Below are 21,189 nucleotides of genomic sequence, written 5' to 3'. Positions count from 1 at the left end.
GCCATAACAGGCTGCGTGTGTATATGAATTTGTGTGTGTTTGTGTGTAATCGTCTGGACACTTGTACGTCTAAGACTTTCGTTCATCTATCCTCAACAATCTGGCTTGTCCCTATGTCAGGGCCTGTGTGTGATAAGAGCTTGAGAGACACTTTCTCTAACAGTATTTTGAGCCAGAAACCACATTCTGTGTGTCCTAGCAGGTACATTTAGTCATTTAGTCAGGTATGAGAGGAGTGTAGGAGAAAATAAGGCTTATCAGGGGAGAAGAACAGGGAATAGGCAAGAGAAGCACATTAATGGAACAGGGAAACAGACCAAATGGCTACTTCAATTCACAAAATCACTTTGTCACAGCCATTTTCCTCAATCTTTGTCGCTTTCACAACACATGATCATGAGAAGAGACTTAAGAAAGCATTTTTAATGTCTTTCACTAGTACATATACACAGCAACACAAAAGTGCAGGTTTAGGCAGCATATTTAACCCACACATATGATAACCAGTATTAGACAAAAAGAAGCAACTTGATGTATCTAACTTCCTGTGTCAATAGTTAGACTATGTTGCATGTGGTTGAAGCTCCCTCACCTTAAATACCTAATTGATTCAATTTTCAGTCAGTCTTCAGTCAAATTCCTTATCTGCTTATGCCTTCTCCTCCTTTAGCAGGTTCATGATGCCATCTCTCCTGGAGGTGTATGGGGCATGCCTCAGTTTCAGCAGGTTGGCTGGGAACAGGTTCCCACTGGGGGAATACATATCTGCCCCTTTTTGGCCCATCAGCGAGCGGAGTGTCTTGTTCCTGATCAGGATCTTGTCATAGAACTCCACCCCTCCTTTGGCATAGTCCCGGGACAGGCGTGCAGCACAGCGATCACATCTGTAGTCCAGCCACTGGGTGAAGGCATCAGTGGTGAGATAGTATGAAACAGCACCCAGGCTCAGTGCCACCAGATTGACCATACCCCTGAAGACAGCTGGGCCTGTGTGCAGAGCAAAGATCTGCTTAAGGGTCACACTATATATCCACACTCCTGCCAGGCAAGTTGGAGCTACCACTGCATTCATGACTGGCCCCCCTGATTCAAGACGGGCCACCTCGCGCGCCATAGCAAACTTCTGGGCATCGGGGGAGAATACAAGCGCATCCTTCAATGTGGTGCCAATGTCACTATCCCACTCCACCTCTTTTCCGTTTATGAAAATGGTACGATTAGTGATTCCTGCAGGGTCGTCCTGCGTGCTGTTGAAGTTGGCAGGAATGCCAATCTGGGCACCAGCGGGCAGCCATGGCACACCTGCCCCAACTGGTTGGAAGCCGAAAGAGGCAAAGGCGCTATAGCCGTCCGGGAAGCTGACATTATAGTCCTTCAGCACCTGCTGGAAGACATTATCCAGCTTGTCTGAGAGGTTTGCTGGCTCTCCTTTAGTCCATGCCTGGTACAGCTTCCTGTACGTGTTGTCAGGAAACACATGGTAGAACAAGTTGGCTGCAAACACACTGCCACAGCTTGCAACAAGCAGCTGCACACGATACTTCTGTGCAAGCGCAGAATACTTTAAAAAGAGAGAAGCCATGGTCCACCTGCCCACCTGTTACCAGCAGACTTTAGAAGGATGCATCTGCGAGTAGAAAAAAAGAGAAACCAATGGTGTTTATATAATCAACACAGGTCTGATTGGTATTCCTTTTTACTCGAAATATACGAAGATCTTTGCTGAATTTGAATACATTCAGTTCTCCACTACAAAGCAGGAAATGTGAGAAAGAAAGGTAACGAAATTCTGACGCTGTTGCTAACAGCAAAACGCCATGACAAAGTTTTGGTGAAGTTACTTAAGAGTGAGTGGTCAAGCCTTAAATCATGTAGCATCAGCAGGATTAGCACTACTAGCTAAACAGTCTAAATGTTTACCTAGCAAGATAGCTCCATAAGCGAAGCACCAAAATTATGCATTACCTGAACATTTGACTTAACTATTACTTGCATCGAGTTTGAAACTATATATTGCCATACATGTTATGTTTTATAATTTGTTGCACAATCCTCAACTCACATGTAAGGGACATCGCTACAAGGACAGCTGTAAGCCGTAAAGTACGTTGTAGAGGTACCTAGTTTCGCGACAATTTTGCGTCCCTGGTGCTGTTTTATGTCATCAGCTGCAACTTTACTGGTGCTGTAAAACTACATTTGAACTGTTTGATACGAACGTGTGTATTTGCGTGCGCGTGACTTTGCTTCTGCCAGGCTTTCTGTGTCAAACACCCCCATATGATTGAGCCGTTCTTGGATGACCACAATGAGCATTCTATTAGCTGTTTCTGCTTCTGTTTTATTCTTCTAGGTCCTCCCCAGCATTTGATAGCAGCGTAATTACATCACTCTTCTTCTGTCACACGCATTTATTGGAACTACTTTAAAAATATATATTTATTAGCAGCTAACATGTGACAATACATGATAAATAACAATTAATCAAATTGAATCAGATTGGAGAACTGTGTTGTGTGTGCTCCATGGATGAGATTAATAAGTGTTTAAGATATGTGAGCTGCTACGACATTTTAAAGCAGCTGCTGTTTGAGTACAGTATGCAAAGGATGGTAATGAAGGACTGAATGTGACACCATAGCAGGAGTAATTCCTTATTAGACATATGTGAATATGAAAATAGTTAACAGAATAGAATCCATTGTTTGGAAAATAGCATGCATTTATGTGAAATGTTACTATTTTAAATACCAGTAATGGCAAAATGCACCATTTTACATAGGATTTGTGGAGATATACCCTGAGTGAGAGGGCTCCTCTGTGCTCAGTCACCATGGCAACTAGCTCTGGAAAAAATGTGGGGAATATCCAAGCAGTTAGAATTAGGTTACCCATATTTAGCATGCAGATAAAAATGAACTTCTGTGCAGGCCCATGGTATGGTGGTCTATGCAAACATACATAACCCAGTTATGATGTCCATATTGTCTTCACCTTGGCATTCAGTTATGAGGGGCAAGTTTGTCATAATGAAAGACAAGTTTCCTTACGATTGTTCTGCACTCACATTAATATTATGGACACCTTTTAGTCCATGGTGTGATGTTACTAGGCAATGGGTAACATATACTTGCATGGCAAACGAGTAAAAAATAACAATTAATGAAGAGATGCTGTGATATGGCAACAAAATGTAAAGTCTGTATTAAGATCACTATGGTATATCATTTAAGTTTTACAGCCCTTACTTGCACATGAATCAATTGAGAACATGATATTGTAACATTTTGCTGTAAGCTTTTTCAACATCAATTACAAGAACCTGGTATATACTTTAGTATATTGGTATATACTGTTGTATACTTTACATATACCACAAGTAATGAACTTCCTTTGAGCCGATACCTCAGTTACAAATGCAAACATATTTCAGTTAATCCACTAAATTACATGTATTAATGTGACCCTTTATGTACAGTAAGCAAATGAATAAGAGACCTTTAAATCAATACTCAAATTAAAATCCCATTGGTTCAGCAATAAATCATGGAGTGATCAATTGATCATCAATCCAGAGCATGTTGATTGCCTTTTTGCTATTCACAAAAGCAAAATCAATAGGCCTATGTGTACATCTCCACTCACACCAGTTTCTCATTCCCCAATGACTCTCCTCTTGCACCATATTAGTATAGATCATTGCATGGAACATAAATCCAAGGTGTTCCTGGAATCTTGGAACATGCTTCTGAGAGGTAGAAAGAGGTTACCGGAACAGCTGTATACTGTTTGCAAAAGAGAGTGAGTGCTGTCCATTTCATTTCAGACCTATTAGCCACTGCAATGAGCCTTGTAAAAGGCAGCAGCACAATCTAATGCATGACTTATTTATGAGAGTGAGGGTGATATCGAGCACCCCCACGCCCCACCCCAATCAGATTATTTATCACTTTAACTACCTTTCTCCCTGCAACTGGTTTATTAGTTCCTGTATGTGATGTTGAATCAGCTTGCTACAAAGCATGAATAGACTGCTCTGCAGAGACCCATCCTTCCACTTGATTGTTTTCTTATATCTAATGTAATTTAATAAAAACGTATTGGCTCAAAATATATGTTTTAGATCGGATAACATGACTGAATATTTGAGTAGTGTAATTTCACATCACATGTGTCGCCCCCAAACTGTAGTCTATCCGAATTTGAAAGAACTACACCTTTAAAGAAAGTCTGAGTGCCGCGGCATAACGGAACAGCCCACTCTCTCTGAAAGGGAGACTGCTTAACCACCTCGGGAGATTTCCAGTTTTTCTAGAGGTAAAATATTTTCATATGATAACACGCCATTCAACGGTATTGCAATTTTATTTATTTACTCACTGTTTCCATGGAGGAAAACTCTGATGGGTTTAATTTCTAATCGGCAGAAGGTCCACCCCTGTGATGGTATTCTATTTATAGTATCAGCTGTTGCGATATAAAGATTTGCAATACAACGGTTTTGTTGTGCGGATGTGTGAGGCACGCTCTCATTTTAAAGGCAAAACTGTGGCTTTGATCTGACATCAGGGCGAGGGATGAAGAATACAATCAGAACGTGAAGAGGTTGTGCCCAAGAAAACATATCATACAATAGTAAGTTGCGTTTTCATAAAAAAAAAGGTTGAAATAAGCTACTGAATGCTACATTTACGTGGCCTAATCATTGTTAGATTAGGCTATGTTCGTTTATTATAAGTCTAGTATGTCAACCGATTTAACTTATTCTCCAAGCGATTTAATGTTATCGCCTTCTAATGGAAAACGACGGCCATTAATTTTAGGCTACATTTGCGGAAATTGCTTATTGCTGCAAACTTCTCAAGAAGATGAAGCAACAAATATAGGCTACTTGTGGGGCGGCGGCGTTGTTTAAAACGGGCCTTAGGATGTTCGGACGTTTTGTCACTATGTTCCCCTGTCATTTTGAGCTGATCACAGTGCTGAAAATCTCATGCAGTATTTGTTCATTCTGGCTTCCCAGTCTACATTGGTTAAGCCCATATCTTCCATTTGTTTCCAGTGGCATTCATGCTGGGATAGAAAAAATACATTTAGGAAATTCCCTCAGAGAGATTATCGATGACCCAGATCATTAAATGAAATCACCAGCTGCAGCTCTCAGTAGTTTCTCAGAAGACTACACATATCCATCCCTCTATGAATAGAAAAGTGAAATCATCAGATAATGCAACAACGAGTAGTAAAATACCTGAACTCTTGCCACTTTCTTAGTGACAGACTTGTCTATAAAGAACAGTCGTGTTGATTGATTGTGAGCCATTACAATCCTCTGGGATGAACTGTGACAAACTAGAAATAATAAAGAGAGAAAGGTCTACCATTGAAAATCACTATCTTTGGCTTTGTCAGTTCCTTAGAGGCAGCATAATGCAGAGTCAACAAGATGCCAAAGTTGATCACATTGACTAATACATTCCATGCCCTGAGAAGTCTCAAGTGGACCAGTGTAGCAGCAATTATCACAGTAGTCATGAGATCTAGCCAAGTCATGTACAGTTGAAGACTTTCAGGGACATGGTATGACCAGTTATGGATGTGTGGTGTGATCAGATTTTTGATCAGGCTGCATGTGTTCTAGATATAATCTGTCCTACCACTCTTCTGCTCTGTTTAGGTTGCATATATATAACATGTATGATCCATTTATGGATGGTTCCCCTTTGTTTCGAAGGCCAAGTGTTTTGGCTCAGAATTGCAGAAATCAGTTTGACCGCATATTAAGTTGGATGTTTCTGGTGAATCATCGGAAACAATAATCATATGACCCGCTAATTTTGGACTGTTAAATCAACACCTGGCAAACTAATCCTTTGCCTTCCATTAGAAGAACTAACTGAAACATGTCTAAACTACAATTACACAAAAATTGTGCTTTCTTGACATCCATGATACTCCTTAGTTGATTCAGAAACCTAGAGAACAAACACAGTTCTATGGTGTATATCTGCATGGGACTGTTTAGTACAGAGCTTCAAGTACCTGATGGATAATGGGACTGATTAAATGTTTCCTGCCATGTCATGTTGGGGTGTGAATGGGTGGTGCAGTCTTGTCCGTCTGTAGGTTGTGACTTACTGGATCAGGGTGCAGTGGGGAAGGAAACCTCTTCCTTCCTTCCATTGTAGTGAGAAGGAAGGGGCTGTAGACCTCAGCTGACAGCTGTTTCCTGCTTGCCTGCTGAAGCCTGGTGCCTCATGTTTTCCACCTTACTGCCTCCCTGGCCTGGCCCGTGCCCTGCTCATTTTCAAAGCCTAGCCCAACGTAGGTGACGCTACCCACAGGCTGTGCAGGTCCCTCTCAGTGCCTGGAGCTGGTGTAAATACCACCATCCAATTTAACATTCGACCCAAAAATGTGTTTTCAGACTTGCCTTTCAACCAAAATGGATGTCAAAGTAGAGTAGCGTCTTTGTGTTTTCACACGATTTACGCTTTTCCAACCACTGAGAATCATTGTGATGATTGTGCCTTGTAGCTGAGAAGTGGGTGCTTTGCGATGTGGCTGGTACAGAATGTTCCTTGTTTCTGAAATACTGTAGAACTATGCACTTCTGACCCTTGATCTACTTTCTATATTATTATATTATTACACAACGTTTCAAGTTTCTGTCCTCAGTTGACTCCTTTCTTTATCCTTAGATTGTCTGTGTAACCCACCGCTCCTGTACAGCTTTGCAAGCTCTGGTAAAATCTGTAAGCCTCTGCTACCGTGCACTACTGATATAAGATGAAATAAAATGTTTAACGGACACACGCTTACATCAGACATTAATTGACTGTTCAATTGATACTTTAGCTCCTCACTCATTGCATTATTCTAGTTTTCTTCACATTTTTACCATTTGTAATATGAAGTGCTGCAATACATACTGTATGTGGCAGGGACAAAGGACAAGAAAGATCTATAACTTTCTAAATGCATTATGGGAGTGTTTCAGCCTGAGATAATGACTGGATTTCCTCCTGCCGTGTAGCATTGTGGGTTTTTCTGAGCATCATTCCAGCCCTCTCTGAAAGTATGTATATTGTACTAGCTGCACTTTGTACACAGCATTAAAAGAACAAGGAGGATGGAATCATCTTATTATGCCTACAATGATGTGGGGTCAGTTGCATATCCCGTTTAATTTCAGTCATTCACTTGGTGAATGCTACTCTGATCTGAAGTGAGCTGAGAGCCACGCTGTCTAAAGCTACAGCTATACTCTGAACATCACGTTTGATCAGTCAAGCTAGGAGGAATTGTCGATGGCTGATGTTATTCTGTGGTGCTTGGCTCACTTGTACTCTGCACCACTCTCCATGCAGTCCCTCTTGTCTCCGTGGCGATGATTAGACCGCTGCTACATGGCATCGCTGCAGCTGCTAAGTAACAACACCCCTCTCTTACAACCCCCCCCCACCCCTGTTTTTGTTCCAGGTGTAGCCATTGCCATGGCAACTAGCGCTGTCCCTAGTGACAACCTTCCCACGTACAAATTAGTGGTGGTGGGGGACGGGGGCGTGGGGAAGAGCGCCCTCACCATTCAATTCTTCCAGAAGATTTTTGTACCAGATTATGACCCAACCATCGAGGACTCCTACCTGAAACACACTGAGATTGACGGACAGTGGGCCATACTAGATGGTAATAAGGATCTACCTTCCCCTGAGATTTTCATGATACTTTTCCTTCGGGTGCAGGAAATATTTTTTGGCTGTTGAACTTTTCTTTGGTGATTTACAAAAATGCATGAAATGTTGAATATTCAGAGAAGTACAGTTTGTTTTGAACTTTTTTCTATCTGGGTGTTGTGTTTCAGTTTTGGACACCGCTGGTCAGGAGGAGTTCAGTGCTATGAGAGAGCAGTACATGAGGACGGGCGATGGGTTCCTCATTGTGTTCTCTGTGACAGACAAGGCCAGCTTTGAACATGTGGACCGCTTCCACCAGCTCATCCTCAGGGTCAAAGACAGGTGAGGTGCCACATGGTAAGGAGGGAGTGGCAAGTCTCTGACATGGACCACAGCTAATGCTTCTGTTTCAGTTTAGCCAAGCCAGCCATGTTATTGCCTCAAAATGGAGTAGAAGACTGTGTTTTAATTCCGTCTGTGCCTCCCAATGCCCGCCAGGGAGGCCTTCCCTATGGTGCTGGTGGCCAACAAAGTGGACCTGGTTCATCTGCGTAAAATCACCAGCGAGCAGGGACATGAGATGGCTGCCAAACACAATGTGAGTGTCTCCTCAGTCTGCTCACCAAGACAGAAAATACAGTCCAGACCAAGCGGGGCGGAAAGGAGTAGGGAGAGATTCATGGGAAGATGTTGGGAGGGAGAGAAGTTGTTGTGTGCCGGGAAGCAGAAGGCTGAGTCAGCATTTTGCTGTAAGGTATGATTTAGGCTTGGTGGGATCACACTGAGGCTCAGGCCAAGCCATCCATAGCTCTTTCATAGGCTATTTAGGAGGACACAAATGACTTAGAATGTCTGGAGAAAATGTGAATGCTTTATTACTGATTATTGGATAACCATATTTGTGATTGTGATTTTCTTAGATTACATATATAGAGACAAGTGCCAAGGATCCTCCCATGAATGTGGACAAGGCCTTTCATGAGTTAGTCAGAGTTATAAGGTAAGTCAAAACATTTTTAAGCAGAGGTGCTTTATGCACACATGCTGGGTTAGAACAATAGGATATATCAGGTTTACAATGGCTCTTAGACAGAAACATATAATTTAGGCAAACACTTTCGACTTGACCAAGAACACCAATCTAGTCATAGCTTTTACAGACAATGAGAGTCTGGTATGCCAGTGAAAGTTAAAAGAGGAAGGAAAGAGAGAGAAAAAAGAGAGCCATTTCCTGTATGAACAGACGTGTAATTTCAGAGGAATCCAGTTTGTGTTGATATTTAGTATGAGGTCATATCCTGTTGGAGGGCCCACAGATTCCACAAAAGGTTTGAGATAGGCTTATTAGTGAGCCAACGAGGCCCCCTATCTGTCAGTGTAAAGTAGACCCTCTCTCTCTCACACACATACACACACACACACACAGCCTCTCTCTCACATGTTTTCTCATTCTCTCTCACTCTCACTCTAATATAAAAAACATCGTCCCAGCTCTGCTCCTCAGCCTCACTCGTCTGCCTGAAGGCTAACACCATGTCTAAGGTTCTCACCTCCTCTCTTTCCCTGCTCTCGCAGGCAGCAGGTTCCAGAGCGCTGCCAAAAGAAGAAGAAGAAGACCAAGTGGCGTAGTGAACGCTCAACAGGCTCTCACAGGATCCACTGTGTGGTGTTGTGACCCTGCTCGTCTGCCTCCTCTTCATCTTCCTCCTCCCCCTCCCCGCAGGGCAGGGCTGGAATCAGAACGGCACAAGAGGGACCAAGAATCAGAGCAGAGAGGAATGAAGGGAGGAAAGGATGCAAGGCTAGCTGACACAAGACCCATCCACCCGTCTCATTGGGGAATGGGGTGCAAATCCTTTAGCTGGGTGGACTAATGTTTGTGATGCTCCTCCACCCTCATCCTCCTCTTCCCCCCCCCCCCCCCCCCCCCCCCAGCCCCAGACCAGTCCAAGGATAGCACTCCAGTGACATGCCTCAGTGGACTTGAGTGTTGCTCCATGTCTGGGATGATGCTGTGCATGGTAGTGGGGGGGATACTGGAAGGGTCTGGGGCAGGGTGGGTTTGGGGTGTGTGGCGGGACCCATGGTTCAGGTGCTTGTGCTATCGTTGGTGAAAACCCATTGTGTGAGTGTTCATTGTGATTGTGGTTCTCCATAGTGTTGGATTTCATTGTGAAATGAAAGCAAGTAAATTGTGGTAAAAAGAAGAAAAAAAAAAAAAAGTTGGTGGAAGCTGGGAAAAATGAAAAGTGTAAAGGCTATGTAATAAGAAGTTTAACTGGTTGAGTAGCAGGCATTCAAACTCTTGCTTAAGATTATTAGCCTTAAGATGCATCATAGTCTATTACCTCAAATACATGCTACAACTCTGGGGGCAGCCCATGCTTCATCACTCAAAACAGGACAGAGACCTGTGGTAATACCCAACACATCCAACCGCGTCCTCTAGTGGAATTGTAAATGGCCCCGGGCACTAGCACAGGATGTGACTGCATTTCAGGGGTTAGCTAAGAAGCTGCTGCCAGTCACTAGGGGTCACAGAGGGGTCACTAGGGGTCACATTAGGGGTCACAGAGCAATCAGGGGACCACTCACTGGAAGCACCAAGATGACTGGCTTTTTGTCTGGCGGAGAATATTTAACAACCTACTAAATGGCTTGTACTGTTAAGCACAAAAAAATGACTTTTGGCTTTTTTTTGTCTCGTTGAAAATCGTCTCTTGAAAATAGACGAAAAGAAAATAACTTTGCACTTTTAACGATCGATTTCTGACTTTCATATCAGCATGTTTTTCAAATCTGCAAATGAGAGTGAAGGCATAATAGAAGACTTCATGCAAAAAGGAGAAAAATGTACCTGTCGCTATGTAGCCCAATCTGCCTGTGTAAGCCTGTCCATCAGTTACAGTGGTCAAGAGAGACTTCATATTCTGTTAAGTGGAGTAATAACAAAATAGAAAAGTAAATAAGTATGAAGAAGGAAGCGTCTGATACGTACAAGTTTGTTTGTGAAAGTTCAACTGGGATGGAGTTCTGTCTCCATTGGCTCCCAGTTCAGCAGTAGTTAGCATGATAGGAAGTTGAAATTATTACGTGTCTGATGCTTCCTTCTTTAAACCTTTCCTGGAGTCGGCAAGGGAATTCCTTTTGCTGGACTTGGAAGCAACAGACATGGCAACCTTTGGCAGTATCACGAACGAATACAGAAGATAATAAATGTTTGTCTGAAGAAAGGTTATCATATCAGTTATGTTTGATACTTTTTGTATTGTTGATATACAGTTCTTGCAAGTGTTTTTGAAAAGAAAAAAAAAGAATAATTTATTACTGTACCTGTTACCTCATTGTGTTGATAACTGGCTAATGTCTGACTGAAGAGCTAGACAGGGCTCCCAAAATGATGGCCTTTCAATCTAGCCTCAGGGTTTCATTATCTGAAGAATAAAAATAAAGTATTGGTTTATTTACTTGTTTTTACTGTTTGCATGTTCATTTTTGCTGGAATGCTTTTTTGGTTGTCCTTATAGAAGGAGGGTCAGTCACAAGAATACACACACGGTCTTAAGTTTCACCACAAATCACCTTTCATAGACTTGAATGAAAAGTGTGAACCAAGGTCTTGGTTAGCTGTGAGCCCTGTTTGACAACCAGGCTGTTGGCACCATCTAGTGGTCATATAAAGTAACATTTTCAATTAATAATAGCTCTCATGCCAAGTGATGGCGCTGTTGTATTGTTCCTACAAGAAATACATTCACCCCACAGTCAAAATTAATATTTATTTTACACATTACAATAATGGACACATGCAGACTGAAGTAAAAACTAGAAGTATCCATAAAGTCTTCCCCAGCTGTTCAATAAGTCATATTCAAAATGTCATATGATAGTTTTTGTAAATAACAGAAGATAGCAATGCAGAATGATGTGAAACTGTTATCTTTGATAACAGTCTACATCATGCTGCAGCAGCTGCCTCTTCATCAGTGCCTGTAATTAATTGTTCTCCTGGATGAATGTTTGGTTTCTCAAATATGTAATTAATCTGAATATTCTGGGTCAAGATTGCCAGTCACAATGTGCTTTAACGCACAGGTGCTCTTGGATGTCTTAACAGAGAAGTAGAAGCTATTGAAGTGTGCATGTGTTTGAGAGAGACAAAGATATTTCTGAAATAACTATTCATATGCAATCTCCTGTCATCCCAATCGTGAACTGCAGTGCCTTCTAACGTATTGATGCAGTGGAACAATCTGTTCCTGGATTTTTCAAAACAATACACTGTGTATGCACTGCTGTTGTACATACTAAATAGTTCATTATAAAAGGATGACATTGGAGACACAGGGTACATCTAAACCAAACCGCCTTGAAGTAAACATTGGATGCTGGGTTGAAAGTATATCCATGAGAGAAATGCCAACAAGGTCCTTCTGTTGTGATCTCTGCCTTCACCTCAGCTGGTGTTGCGGTAGTCAGACGTGAGTGGAGTTAACTGGAGGATGAAAGTGGGGGCAATTACAGCATTTTACTCAGTCAAGGTGAGGAAAATACCTTATCTCAATGACCTCAGATGGAAGTTCAGTCCACAGCCAATGTTCTTGAGTCCCTGATATACAGCACATCACTGTTGGTTCCTGTTCAAAAAAGAAGGTGCCAAAGGTTAACATGCATGCCATTCTTGAGAGCTTTGTTTCTGGCTTAAGATCGATGTCTCGTTTTCAACATTCTCTGTTCTACATTTTGAAATTCATTTCAGCTTAGCAGTAGGGTGTTTTATTTTTGGTCCACCACCAGTTTTGTAGAGCTGGTAGGGTGTGATAGTGCCGTCTCGCCCCCACAGTGTTGCTAATTCCGTCTGTGTGTGTGTACATAAGTGTTAGGAGAAATATCTGGTGCAGTGTGAGGAGGCGTTTTGGGGAAGTGTAAGGGATCAGTGAGACTGAGGATTAAGGAGTAGATAGTTGTGGGTTCTAATCAGGACTTCAGTCTGCCTCCGGCCATGTGTTGACCCTGTTTCTGAATGATAAGAAAACTGAACATTTTGATGGAACAAAATATCCTATCGCTATGAAGTCTGTCAATGAGAGGAATAAGGGGGATCTTAATGCCTTAAAGGAAATCCAAGATTGGAAGCTTATCTGCAAAGCTAACCTTCTGTTTAGATTCTTGTAAAGTTCACTCAAAGTATTGCTGATTTCCCCCAAGTTTTGTTTTATTTACGCAAAGAATGAGAGCATCCCAAAAGGGTGCTTTATTCAACCAAATGCATTAAACATTTTGGGATTCTACACTTGCGACCAGTGTTGTTGTTCATCCGTCCATATTTTTCTAACTAGAAATGAAACTAGAATACCTGATCGCTCTGAATGTCACAAGTACCAGATGTGTGATGAACTCAACTGGAGTGATATCTCATGCTGTACATGCAGTACCATACTTTGAAGAGGCAAGCCTGCTCGCCATTTATTCCTTTCGCGATATGCTCTACCCTGTTTCTGCAGCAGCAAGACATTCATGCCGTTCCCTCTCCCCGTGTCCCAAATGGGAGGAACTCTTCCTCTAAATCCACGTACAAACTGTGCTCTGTACATTTCAATACACAAACAAACTACATGAATATATGAACAGAGTAAATCAGGCCAGAGTCTTTCATTTCTCGCTACTGGAAGCAGACATGGTTGTGTGTCTCCACTGGTACCTGGTCCTGCCAGAGGCAGTGCCTGACATCTTGACTCTGGGGACAGGGAGTTGGCACTGTGTTGTCAAGAGGAGACAGATAATGTGCCCACTAACTTGTTCAGAAATCAAACTGCCAACCAGCAGCTGTGGGGGAGTAGGCAAAATGATTAATCAAAACAAGAGAGTCAGGTGGCTGAGCGGTTAGGGAATCGGACTAGTAATCAGAAGGTTGCAGGTTCGATTCCCGGCCGTGTCAATTGACGTTGTATCCTTAGGCAAGGCACTTCACCCTACTTGCTTCGGGGAGGGAATGTCCCTGTACTTATTGTAAGTCGCTCTGGATAAGAGCGTCTGCTAAATGACAATGTAAACAATAGTTCAGCCTGGACAACATACACGCACACACGCACACACACACACACACACACACACGCACCAAGGCAATCAAAACTTGGAATTAAAACAAGATAGATCCAAGTTATTGTGTCATAGTGTGGTTGGCCACATATATCATATAATCAATGTATGAGAAACAATCCCAATGCCCATTTGTTTATCGAAATTCAGATTCTTTTTTTTTTTTTTTTACCATACTTCATTTTAGGGAACATTATTAATGAGGGCAGGAGCCACATACATTAGAAATTCAAATGAATTGTTCTGTAACTTTAACCTAAACACCTTTTCCATTCTCAGACATTAAATATTGTGAAAACTGGATGAAGTCCAATTAAATGCAAAGCTTATTCTTTAACCTATGACAGTTATATACAGCTTTGCATGCTAATTTATTATGAAATTGGAAAACCATGCTAAATAGATCCCTTTGACTTTCCTGATTATGTAGTCTTAGTCAGAGATGCAAAAGCCGAACCTTTCAAATGAGCGGAAATGCCAACACCCCAGGGTGCTCTCTTGTCTCTGACGATAACACCTGGATGATGGCGGCCGTCTCGGAGACATCCGCTGAAAAAGAGAGTGAAAGAGAGAGATAGATAGAGAGATAGATAGAGAGAGACAGAAAAACAGAGACAGAGACACATAGAGAGATAGAACATTAAGGTTTATAGAAAGTGCGATGAAAGATAAAAGCCTTTTAAAAGCTAATGCCAATTTACAAATTGGGTCTGTTGACTCCTTCAGGACGCCCCCCTCCTGGGTCTATAATAACTAACATTGAAGTAAGCATGGGAGAGCTTTTAAAGGTTAGAAATGTGCTTCGGTGCCGTTCTTCAGCCTGGCTATATGAGAACGTCTTCTACATTTGAAATAACGTAATTGGCGATCTTTATCCTTTTCCTTCAAATGATTGATATTGATAGCTGCATAATGTTAACCTACAATTGCCGAGTTTGCCTGTTTAAGTGGTGGGAACATGTAAAGTAACACCATTTTTAAAAATTAATTCTACTACGCTATGTATTTTTGAATATGTCTTCCTTCATACCACGTCAACACTGATTTTTGGGGGGTTTAGCGGCTACATAAAACATTATGTCCGAAGATAAATGGGAGTGAATATCACGAAGACATGATGCCAATCATGTCTACTTTAAAGACACCACTTCACTGTCTCGTAAGCTAAAATGCAGCTTCTGAAAGCCTATTCACATGTCTACACTTGTTCTTTAGTTTTGTTGATAAAAGGCGCTCTACTGCACTCTTCAAAGGTATATTAGCATTTTAAACGTTAGGTGTAAACGTTGTTGTCAACAATGGCTCTCCATTTATATCTCTCTGCTTGAGACATGCATTAGGCTACCAAAAGACTTATGAGACAAAATTAAGTAGTAAAAACAACCGCGGACTGAGTTACAGATGAAAAATGGTAGGGGCTGCTACTCTGCTATCCGTCACATGATGATTTATTACCAGCACAGCACAGTACAGTTACTTCGGTGGTTTGTTGCACACCCGCACTGTTAATCCCGTGGTGAACTTTCAGTACCTCGGAGAGTTCCACAGCACTGCAGCGGAAGATGTCACTGAAGTAAAGTAGGCTATCACTTTACCGCACTTGAGGGAAGCGTGCTCAAGAAAGCTATGAATGACTCAAAGTAAACTACTGTCATGTTGAAGACTGACCTGTATGAGCAAGACAACCCAAATAAAAAAAACTGACTGTACACTGTAAAAAATAACCGTTTTTTTTACCATGAAATGCACTGTATTTTTTACAGATATTTCCTCTTTTTCCATAAAACAATGATATGCCTGCGGATTTACCAATATTTGATGTCAAATAAATGTTACACCCTTAAAATCACAGGCATTTTACCTTAATTTAAGATAACATGAATATGATGTTTATTTAATGACAATTCATTGTAATTGTACAGATTCAAATGTAATTTTACATTACATGGGAGGTAATATTTAACAGATTTTTTCAGGTTAATAATAATGAAGAAATGCATGTGAAATTACAGAAATCGTTGGTCATTGGGTTTTCTTTAAAATTGTGATTTTATGTTTTTTAAACTAATTAGTAGTATTTGTACAGACACAAAAGTAATTTATTATTGGGAATAAACAGCAGAAAGGATGCACCCATGCTTCCCCTGGCAGGACAGAAATATCTATATGGTCCAGTGCCTCTTTAATGACTTCAATGCATGTATTGTCACCAAGCCTGCCTCACGTTTAAAAAAAATAGTCAAGAGTCTAAACTTTATGTAACACCTTTTATTCCATATTACAAAAACATTGGGCCAGTATCAAAAGTGCTGTGTTGAAATTTTTAAAACAGACAATGGTCTGTGTTAACAGCTCTAAAACAAAAAAAATGCCAACATAATAGTCAATAGCCAACTGTCTTTCTATGAGTCTGTGACCTTCATGAACTTCAGGGGACTCTGGGGCTCTTGACTTCTGGATCTCTTCTAGACAAACCGATGCTACCATGCACATTATCCTCCTTGGAGATAGAGAACATACATTTATTGAGACATGGTTGAGGTGTATTTGTCTTCACAAGAATGGATGGTGGATACAAGTTCTATTCATCATTGCCCATTAAACAGAACTTTGTTATGTTTTAGTACAATATATAGTTGAGTTGTACTTGTTTACTTAGAGTTGTTTAACTGTAAATGTAAGCACCTATTGTAAGTAAGGAAAGAAACTGTTCTTATGACGTGAGGTTTTGGTCTTGATGGACCGCAGTCTTCTGTGTGTCCAGGGTGGGAGGGGTCGGCCACAATCTTCCTCGCTCGCCTCAGGGTCCTCGAGGTGTGCAGGTCCTTGAGGGTAGGCATATTGCAGCCGATCACCTTCTCAGCAGTGCAGATGATACGCTGCTGCCACTGCCAAGGACAAGAGCAGACTGCAGCGTATCATCCGATGGATGATCTGATCATAACAGATCAGTGATGGAAGAGGTGAGGATGGACTCAATGATGGCTGTGTAGAATGCACCATTGTTGTCTTTGGCAAGTTTAATTTCTTCAGCTGCTGCATGAAGTAAATCCTCTGTTGTGCTTTCTTGGTGAGGGAGCTGATGTTCAGTTCCCACTTGAGGTCCTGGGAGAGGATAGTGCCCAGGAAGCGGAAGGACTCCACAGGGTTTACTGGGGCTGTATTCTTAGTAGTCCACAAACATCTCCACTGTCTTAAGAGCATTAGCTCTTGGTTGTTCTGGCTACACAAGGTCACCAGGTTATTTTAACTACTGATAGTGGTAGGTTATCTTGCTAACACATATCCAAAAATGCACAGTGTCCAAAACACTAAGAACATTATTCTAGTTTTCTAATACTTTACCATTGTGTTGGCCGGTAGGATTTGTAACGCAAATAGGCCTAATGTCAGTTTTCTGGTCATTTCCACAAAATTATGCATAAAGTAACTCTGCGATTGGGGCCACTATAAAATGCATTCTGAGTAAAACCTTTCACATTGGCACCAACCTTTTAGTCCAGCATATGATCTGGACAAGTCATGGGATAAAGCCCCAGTTTATAAAAAAGTAACTTATTTGTTGCACAAATTTACCCTGTAACCAACACAGAAATGTATGATATGACTTGTGCTTGGTTTGGAAAGATGTACATTTTTTCGAACATATAGGGGTACAAATGCAATAAGAAAGATGTCAGTGTGTGACCCATGGTGTGACCAAATTTATGTTGGGAGATGGGATGACTACTGCCTCAGGGCTGTCAAGGAATTTCCTAGGAGATTAGAAACAGTAAGTCTATTGTTATTAATGCTAGTAAACAGAAAACTCTGTGAAATCAACAATGAATTGGACAGTAAAAATATTTATCTCGGAGACAACATTGAATGTTGATTTTTGAATGAGGAAGGTTCACACATGCGCAGTGGTTGTAGCAGTAGCACTTTGCTTCTCCCAACTGTCACTGCCGCACATGGCGCGAAAACCGGAGAAGAATGGAGGTTTCAGCTGCTCCAGAAGTTATAGGATTCAGGAATTATACTGACTGAAGAAGAGACAAAGAGATTCAGAGGTAACGTTAATGTTAAGCTGATATAGTGCGTTATATGTTTTTCACAACCTTTTTTTGTCAAAACGGAATGGACTTTTACCAAACTGAAGGCAAATTGCTAGCTGACGTTAGCATTAGCTATTTAGAGTGACTATTAGCTAGATCAGGGGTTATAGAGCTCAGCTAGCGTTAGCTATCTAATGTCAGTTAATTAAATCTGCCATTTGCAATCCTAAAATTCGGTTAACGTTATGACCTGCATGACTAATGTGTGGCTTTGTAGACCATCTCTACTATAACGTTATGTTGATTTTATTTTTTTCCTCTTACCTCAGTATAATGTTAGCTGCTAGCTAGCTAGGTCGGTAGGAAATATTTTATGAAAAACGAAGGCACTTGTTCAATGTTAGTGTTGTACATAGTTGATAAAAGCATGTTAATTCATTAGATAATTAATTGTGGAGCTGGCAAAGTGCCGCTGTACAGAGAACTGTCTAAATAGGGGTGTTTTGTTGAGTAATGTTGAGTTAGGGGAATTGTGTAGGCTAACTTAAGTTTGGTTAAGTGAAGCCCTCGTGTGTTTTTCTGTTGCTGCAGATTTACATTTTCTCACACTCTACATTGTCACCTGGAGTCAGCTCTGTAACCGTGGCCCCAAGTTTTTGTGGTGAGTATTACATGAAATTGCAATTGCCATTATTGTTGTGTGGACTGTTTATGTCAAGACCGTTGATGGAGGTTCTTTCTGTCACAGACATTCACTTGCATGTATTTCAAAACACAAAACCTAAGGCGATGAAAAACAATCTGATCTCGGTAATCATTAGTTTTAGCAACGTTTTAACATGGGAGTGAACTAGTGTTGCACAGTAAACCTGTACTAAAAAGAGACACTTACATTGCTTCAGTGTTCCTGTGCATACATGGGAGACTCTGACAGAACGCTATCTCTGTAGCATTCCATCCAGTCCAGAACCCGGGGTCCTGAAGTCTCGACTTTTACGATACTCAAACGATGCGATGTTAATATACCTCTCTGATCTAACGAGTCTGACTAGCTGTCGTGACCTCTCAGGTGGGATTTGGCTACGATGGAGAGATGGTTGTTCTGCTAAGTTCTCCTGTCTCTGCACAGGAACTGCAGTGATCGTTAAGGAGCCTAATGACGAATCATGGTCAGAATTATGTTGTCCCATGCTACACCCCTTCACCAAGTTTCATACAAATCGGGCTGGTAGTTTTTGCTTAATCCTGTTCACACACAAACAAACCGACATTCAAACACTCACACGGGAGAAATTGCTTGCATGATACTTGTGTTTTTCTGTTGCTGCAGATTTACATTTTCTCACACTACATTGTCACCTGGAGTCAGCTCTGTAACCGTGGGCCCAAGTTTTTGTGGTGAGTACTACATGAAATTGCAATTGCCATTATTGTTGTGTGGACTGTTTATGTCAAGACCGTTGATGGAGGTTCTTTCTGTCACAGACATTCACTTGCATGTATTTCAAAACACAAAACCTACGGCGATGAAAAACAATCTGATCTCGGTAATCATGAGTTTTAGCAACGTTTTAACATGGGAGTGAACTAGTGTTGCACAGTAAACCTGTACTAAAAAGAGACACTTACATTGCTTCAGTGTTCCTGTGCATACATAGGAGACTCTGACAGAACGCCATCTCTGTAGGATTCCATCCAGTCCAGACCCGGGGTCCTGAAGTCTCGACTTTTACGATACTCAAACGATGCGATGTTAATATACCTCTCTGATCTAACGAGTCTGGCTAACTGTCGTGACCTCTCAGGTGTGCTATGGCTGCGATGGAGAGGTGGAGAGATGGTTGTTCTGCTCAGTTCTCCTGTCTCTGCACAGGAACTGCAGCTCTTTTGCACTGATCGTTAAGGAGCCTAATGACGAATCATGGTCAGAATTATGTTGTCCCATGCTACACCCCTTCACCAAGTTTCATACAAATCGGGCTGGTAGTTTTTCGTAATCCTGTTCACACACATACAGACCGACATTCAAACACAGAAGGAAGACTGCCAATGGAAACTAGCCTTTTGGATATAATTGGGTGCATTTACATTTTAATGTTCATGAATGTACACTGTCCCTCTTGATCAAATAAATTGAATTGAAAAAATTGAAGAGAAAACATTACCTTTCATCCTGCAGCGGCTTTGCCTGGGTCGGAGGTCATAAACAGTGGGGCATCGGATCTATTTACGTTTTTTTTTAAACTATTTTCGGATATGGTTTGTCCTTAATGGAAGGTAGAAATTATTAACCGGTTGTTTTCAAGCCAAGTGAAAAGATGCTGAACATATCATTAAAGAATTGTATCTTTTCTTTTGACCAGGAAATGGCTGAGACCGATTTCCTCAGTGCCATGGAGAGAACGACAGTGGGGATCTATGTTGTGAAAGACACTGCCAGCAGTGAACCCTCTGATGTCAGGATAGTCCTCGAAGGTGTGATGGTGCTTCAAGATCTTGAGAATGTAGCACTTGCTTCTGCAATGTTGTTTGGGCTCTTATGCCTTGAACATGCAGCACCCTACAAAGCTCCGCTACACCTTTGAGGCATTTCAAAAGATCATCATGGAGCCTCAGCATCAGACACTTAATAATATGAGCCTGTCAGCTGCAAAAACAGAACTTTTAGTGACACTAACTGACCATGCACAGTTGCCCTATATAACGTTGCAGCCCGGTTCACAGCAATCTTGCTCAATGCTGGACCAATTTTCATGAATTAACCACTAGATAGCCTAAATTTATATTGATTGGCTGTAAATGTAGCTGTTTTTTAAGTATGCTTGTTTTTCCACTGTCCAATTAACATTTTTATATCTATAATTTCTTTAAATTGACTGATTAATACTGTAAATGTGCTGACATTCCTTTTTGATTAAAAGTACATATTCAGTATTTATACATTGTTGTAGTTTTTTTTTGTTGGCACAACCACAATTCTACAGGGAATCACTGTTGGTACACAGGGCATTTTCATAAATTAACTACTAGAAAGCCTACATTTACATTGATTGGCCGTAAATGTAGCTATCTTTATGTACTAAGCTTGTTTTTCCACTGTCCAATGAACATTTTTATATCTATAAATTCTTTAAATTGACTGAGTAATACCGTAAATTTACAGACATTTGTCTTGGGGTTTATGTATTTCTTGCGTTTTTATAAATTTCTTCTTAGTCATTATACAAAAAAAATAAAAAAATCATAAGAAATTACTGTAAATAGACAGGAATGTTTCATTTAGCAACAAACAAATGCCCTAAAATTACGGAGATTAACCTTAAAGTTAGTTGTTTTTAAATGTATTTTAACATAGTATTTTTGTTTTTCTGCGGTTT

General features: G+C 41.1%; 2 protein-coding genes and 1 long non-coding RNA gene across 4 annotated transcripts; 2 read left to right on the top strand and 1 right to left on the bottom strand.

Annotated features, from left to right (window-relative positions):
• Positions 1 to 408: 408 nt before the first annotated feature.
• tmem177 (transmembrane protein 177) lies at positions 409 to 2,256 on the bottom strand. The gene is made up of 2 exons (XM_062456831.1): positions 2,063 to 2,256; positions 409 to 1,627 (listed from the first exon to the last, which is right to left on the bottom strand). Exon 2 carries the CDS (start codon positions 1,580 to 1,582, stop codon positions 650 to 652), a length of 933 nt encoding a protein of 310 aa, XP_062312815.1. The 5' UTR covers positions 1,583 to 1,627; positions 2,063 to 2,256; the 3' UTR covers positions 409 to 649.
• Positions 2,257 to 4,203: 1,947 nt separating this feature from the next.
• Positions 4,204 to 11,149, top strand: mrasa (muscle RAS oncogene homolog a). 2 transcript variants are annotated; one of them, XM_062456829.1, is made up of 6 exons: positions 4,204 to 4,317; positions 7,483 to 7,689; positions 7,865 to 8,018; positions 8,175 to 8,274; positions 8,597 to 8,676; positions 9,252 to 11,149. In XM_062456829.1, the coding sequence occupies exons 2-6, from the start codon at positions 7,497 to 7,499 to the stop codon at positions 9,349 to 9,351; spliced, it is 627 nt and encodes a 208-aa protein (XP_062312813.1). In that variant the 5' UTR covers positions 4,204 to 4,317; positions 7,483 to 7,496; the 3' UTR covers positions 9,352 to 11,149. The 2 variants fall into 2 exon arrangements, with proteins under 2 accessions (XP_062312813.1, XP_062312812.1); XM_062456828.1 differs by lacking the exon at positions 4,204 to 4,317 and adding an exon at positions 4,386 to 4,635.
• Positions 11,150 to 17,646: 6,497 nt separating this feature from the next.
• Positions 17,647 to 20,746, top strand: LOC134016432 (uncharacterized). Its single transcript, XR_009929511.1, has 4 exons — positions 17,647 to 17,827; positions 18,404 to 18,473; positions 19,143 to 19,210; positions 20,176 to 20,746. It is a non-coding gene; the product is annotated as an uncharacterized LOC134016432 (long non-coding RNA).
• The last annotated feature ends 443 nt before the right edge of the window (positions 20,747 to 21,189 follow it).

This window comes from Osmerus eperlanus, chromosome 3 (assembly GCF_963692335.1).
Source record: "Osmerus eperlanus chromosome 3, fOsmEpe2.1, whole genome shotgun sequence".
Taxonomy (NCBI): domain Eukaryota; kingdom Metazoa; phylum Chordata; class Actinopteri; order Osmeriformes; family Osmeridae; genus Osmerus; species Osmerus eperlanus.
This window is presented reverse-complemented; position numbering and strand designations above follow the sequence as displayed.

Bases quoted from the DNA above. Each gene is read 5' to 3' on its own strand.
- mrasa (XM_062456829.1), top strand. From the start codon at position 7,497: ATGGCAACTAGCGCTGTCCCTAGTGACAACCTTCCCACGTACAAATTA. The intron at 7,690-7,864 runs GTAATAAGGATC...GTTGTGTTTCAG, and splicing joins ACAGTGGGCCATACTAGATG to TTTTGGACACCGCTGGTCAG. The intron at 8,677-9,251 runs GTAAGTCAAAAC...CTGCTCTCGCAG, and splicing joins GAGTTAGTCAGAGTTATAAG to GCAGCAGGTTCCAGAGCGCT.
- tmem177 (XM_062456831.1), bottom strand. From the start codon at position 1,582: ATGGCTTCTCTCTTTTTAAAGTATTCTGCGCTTGCACAGAAGTATCGT.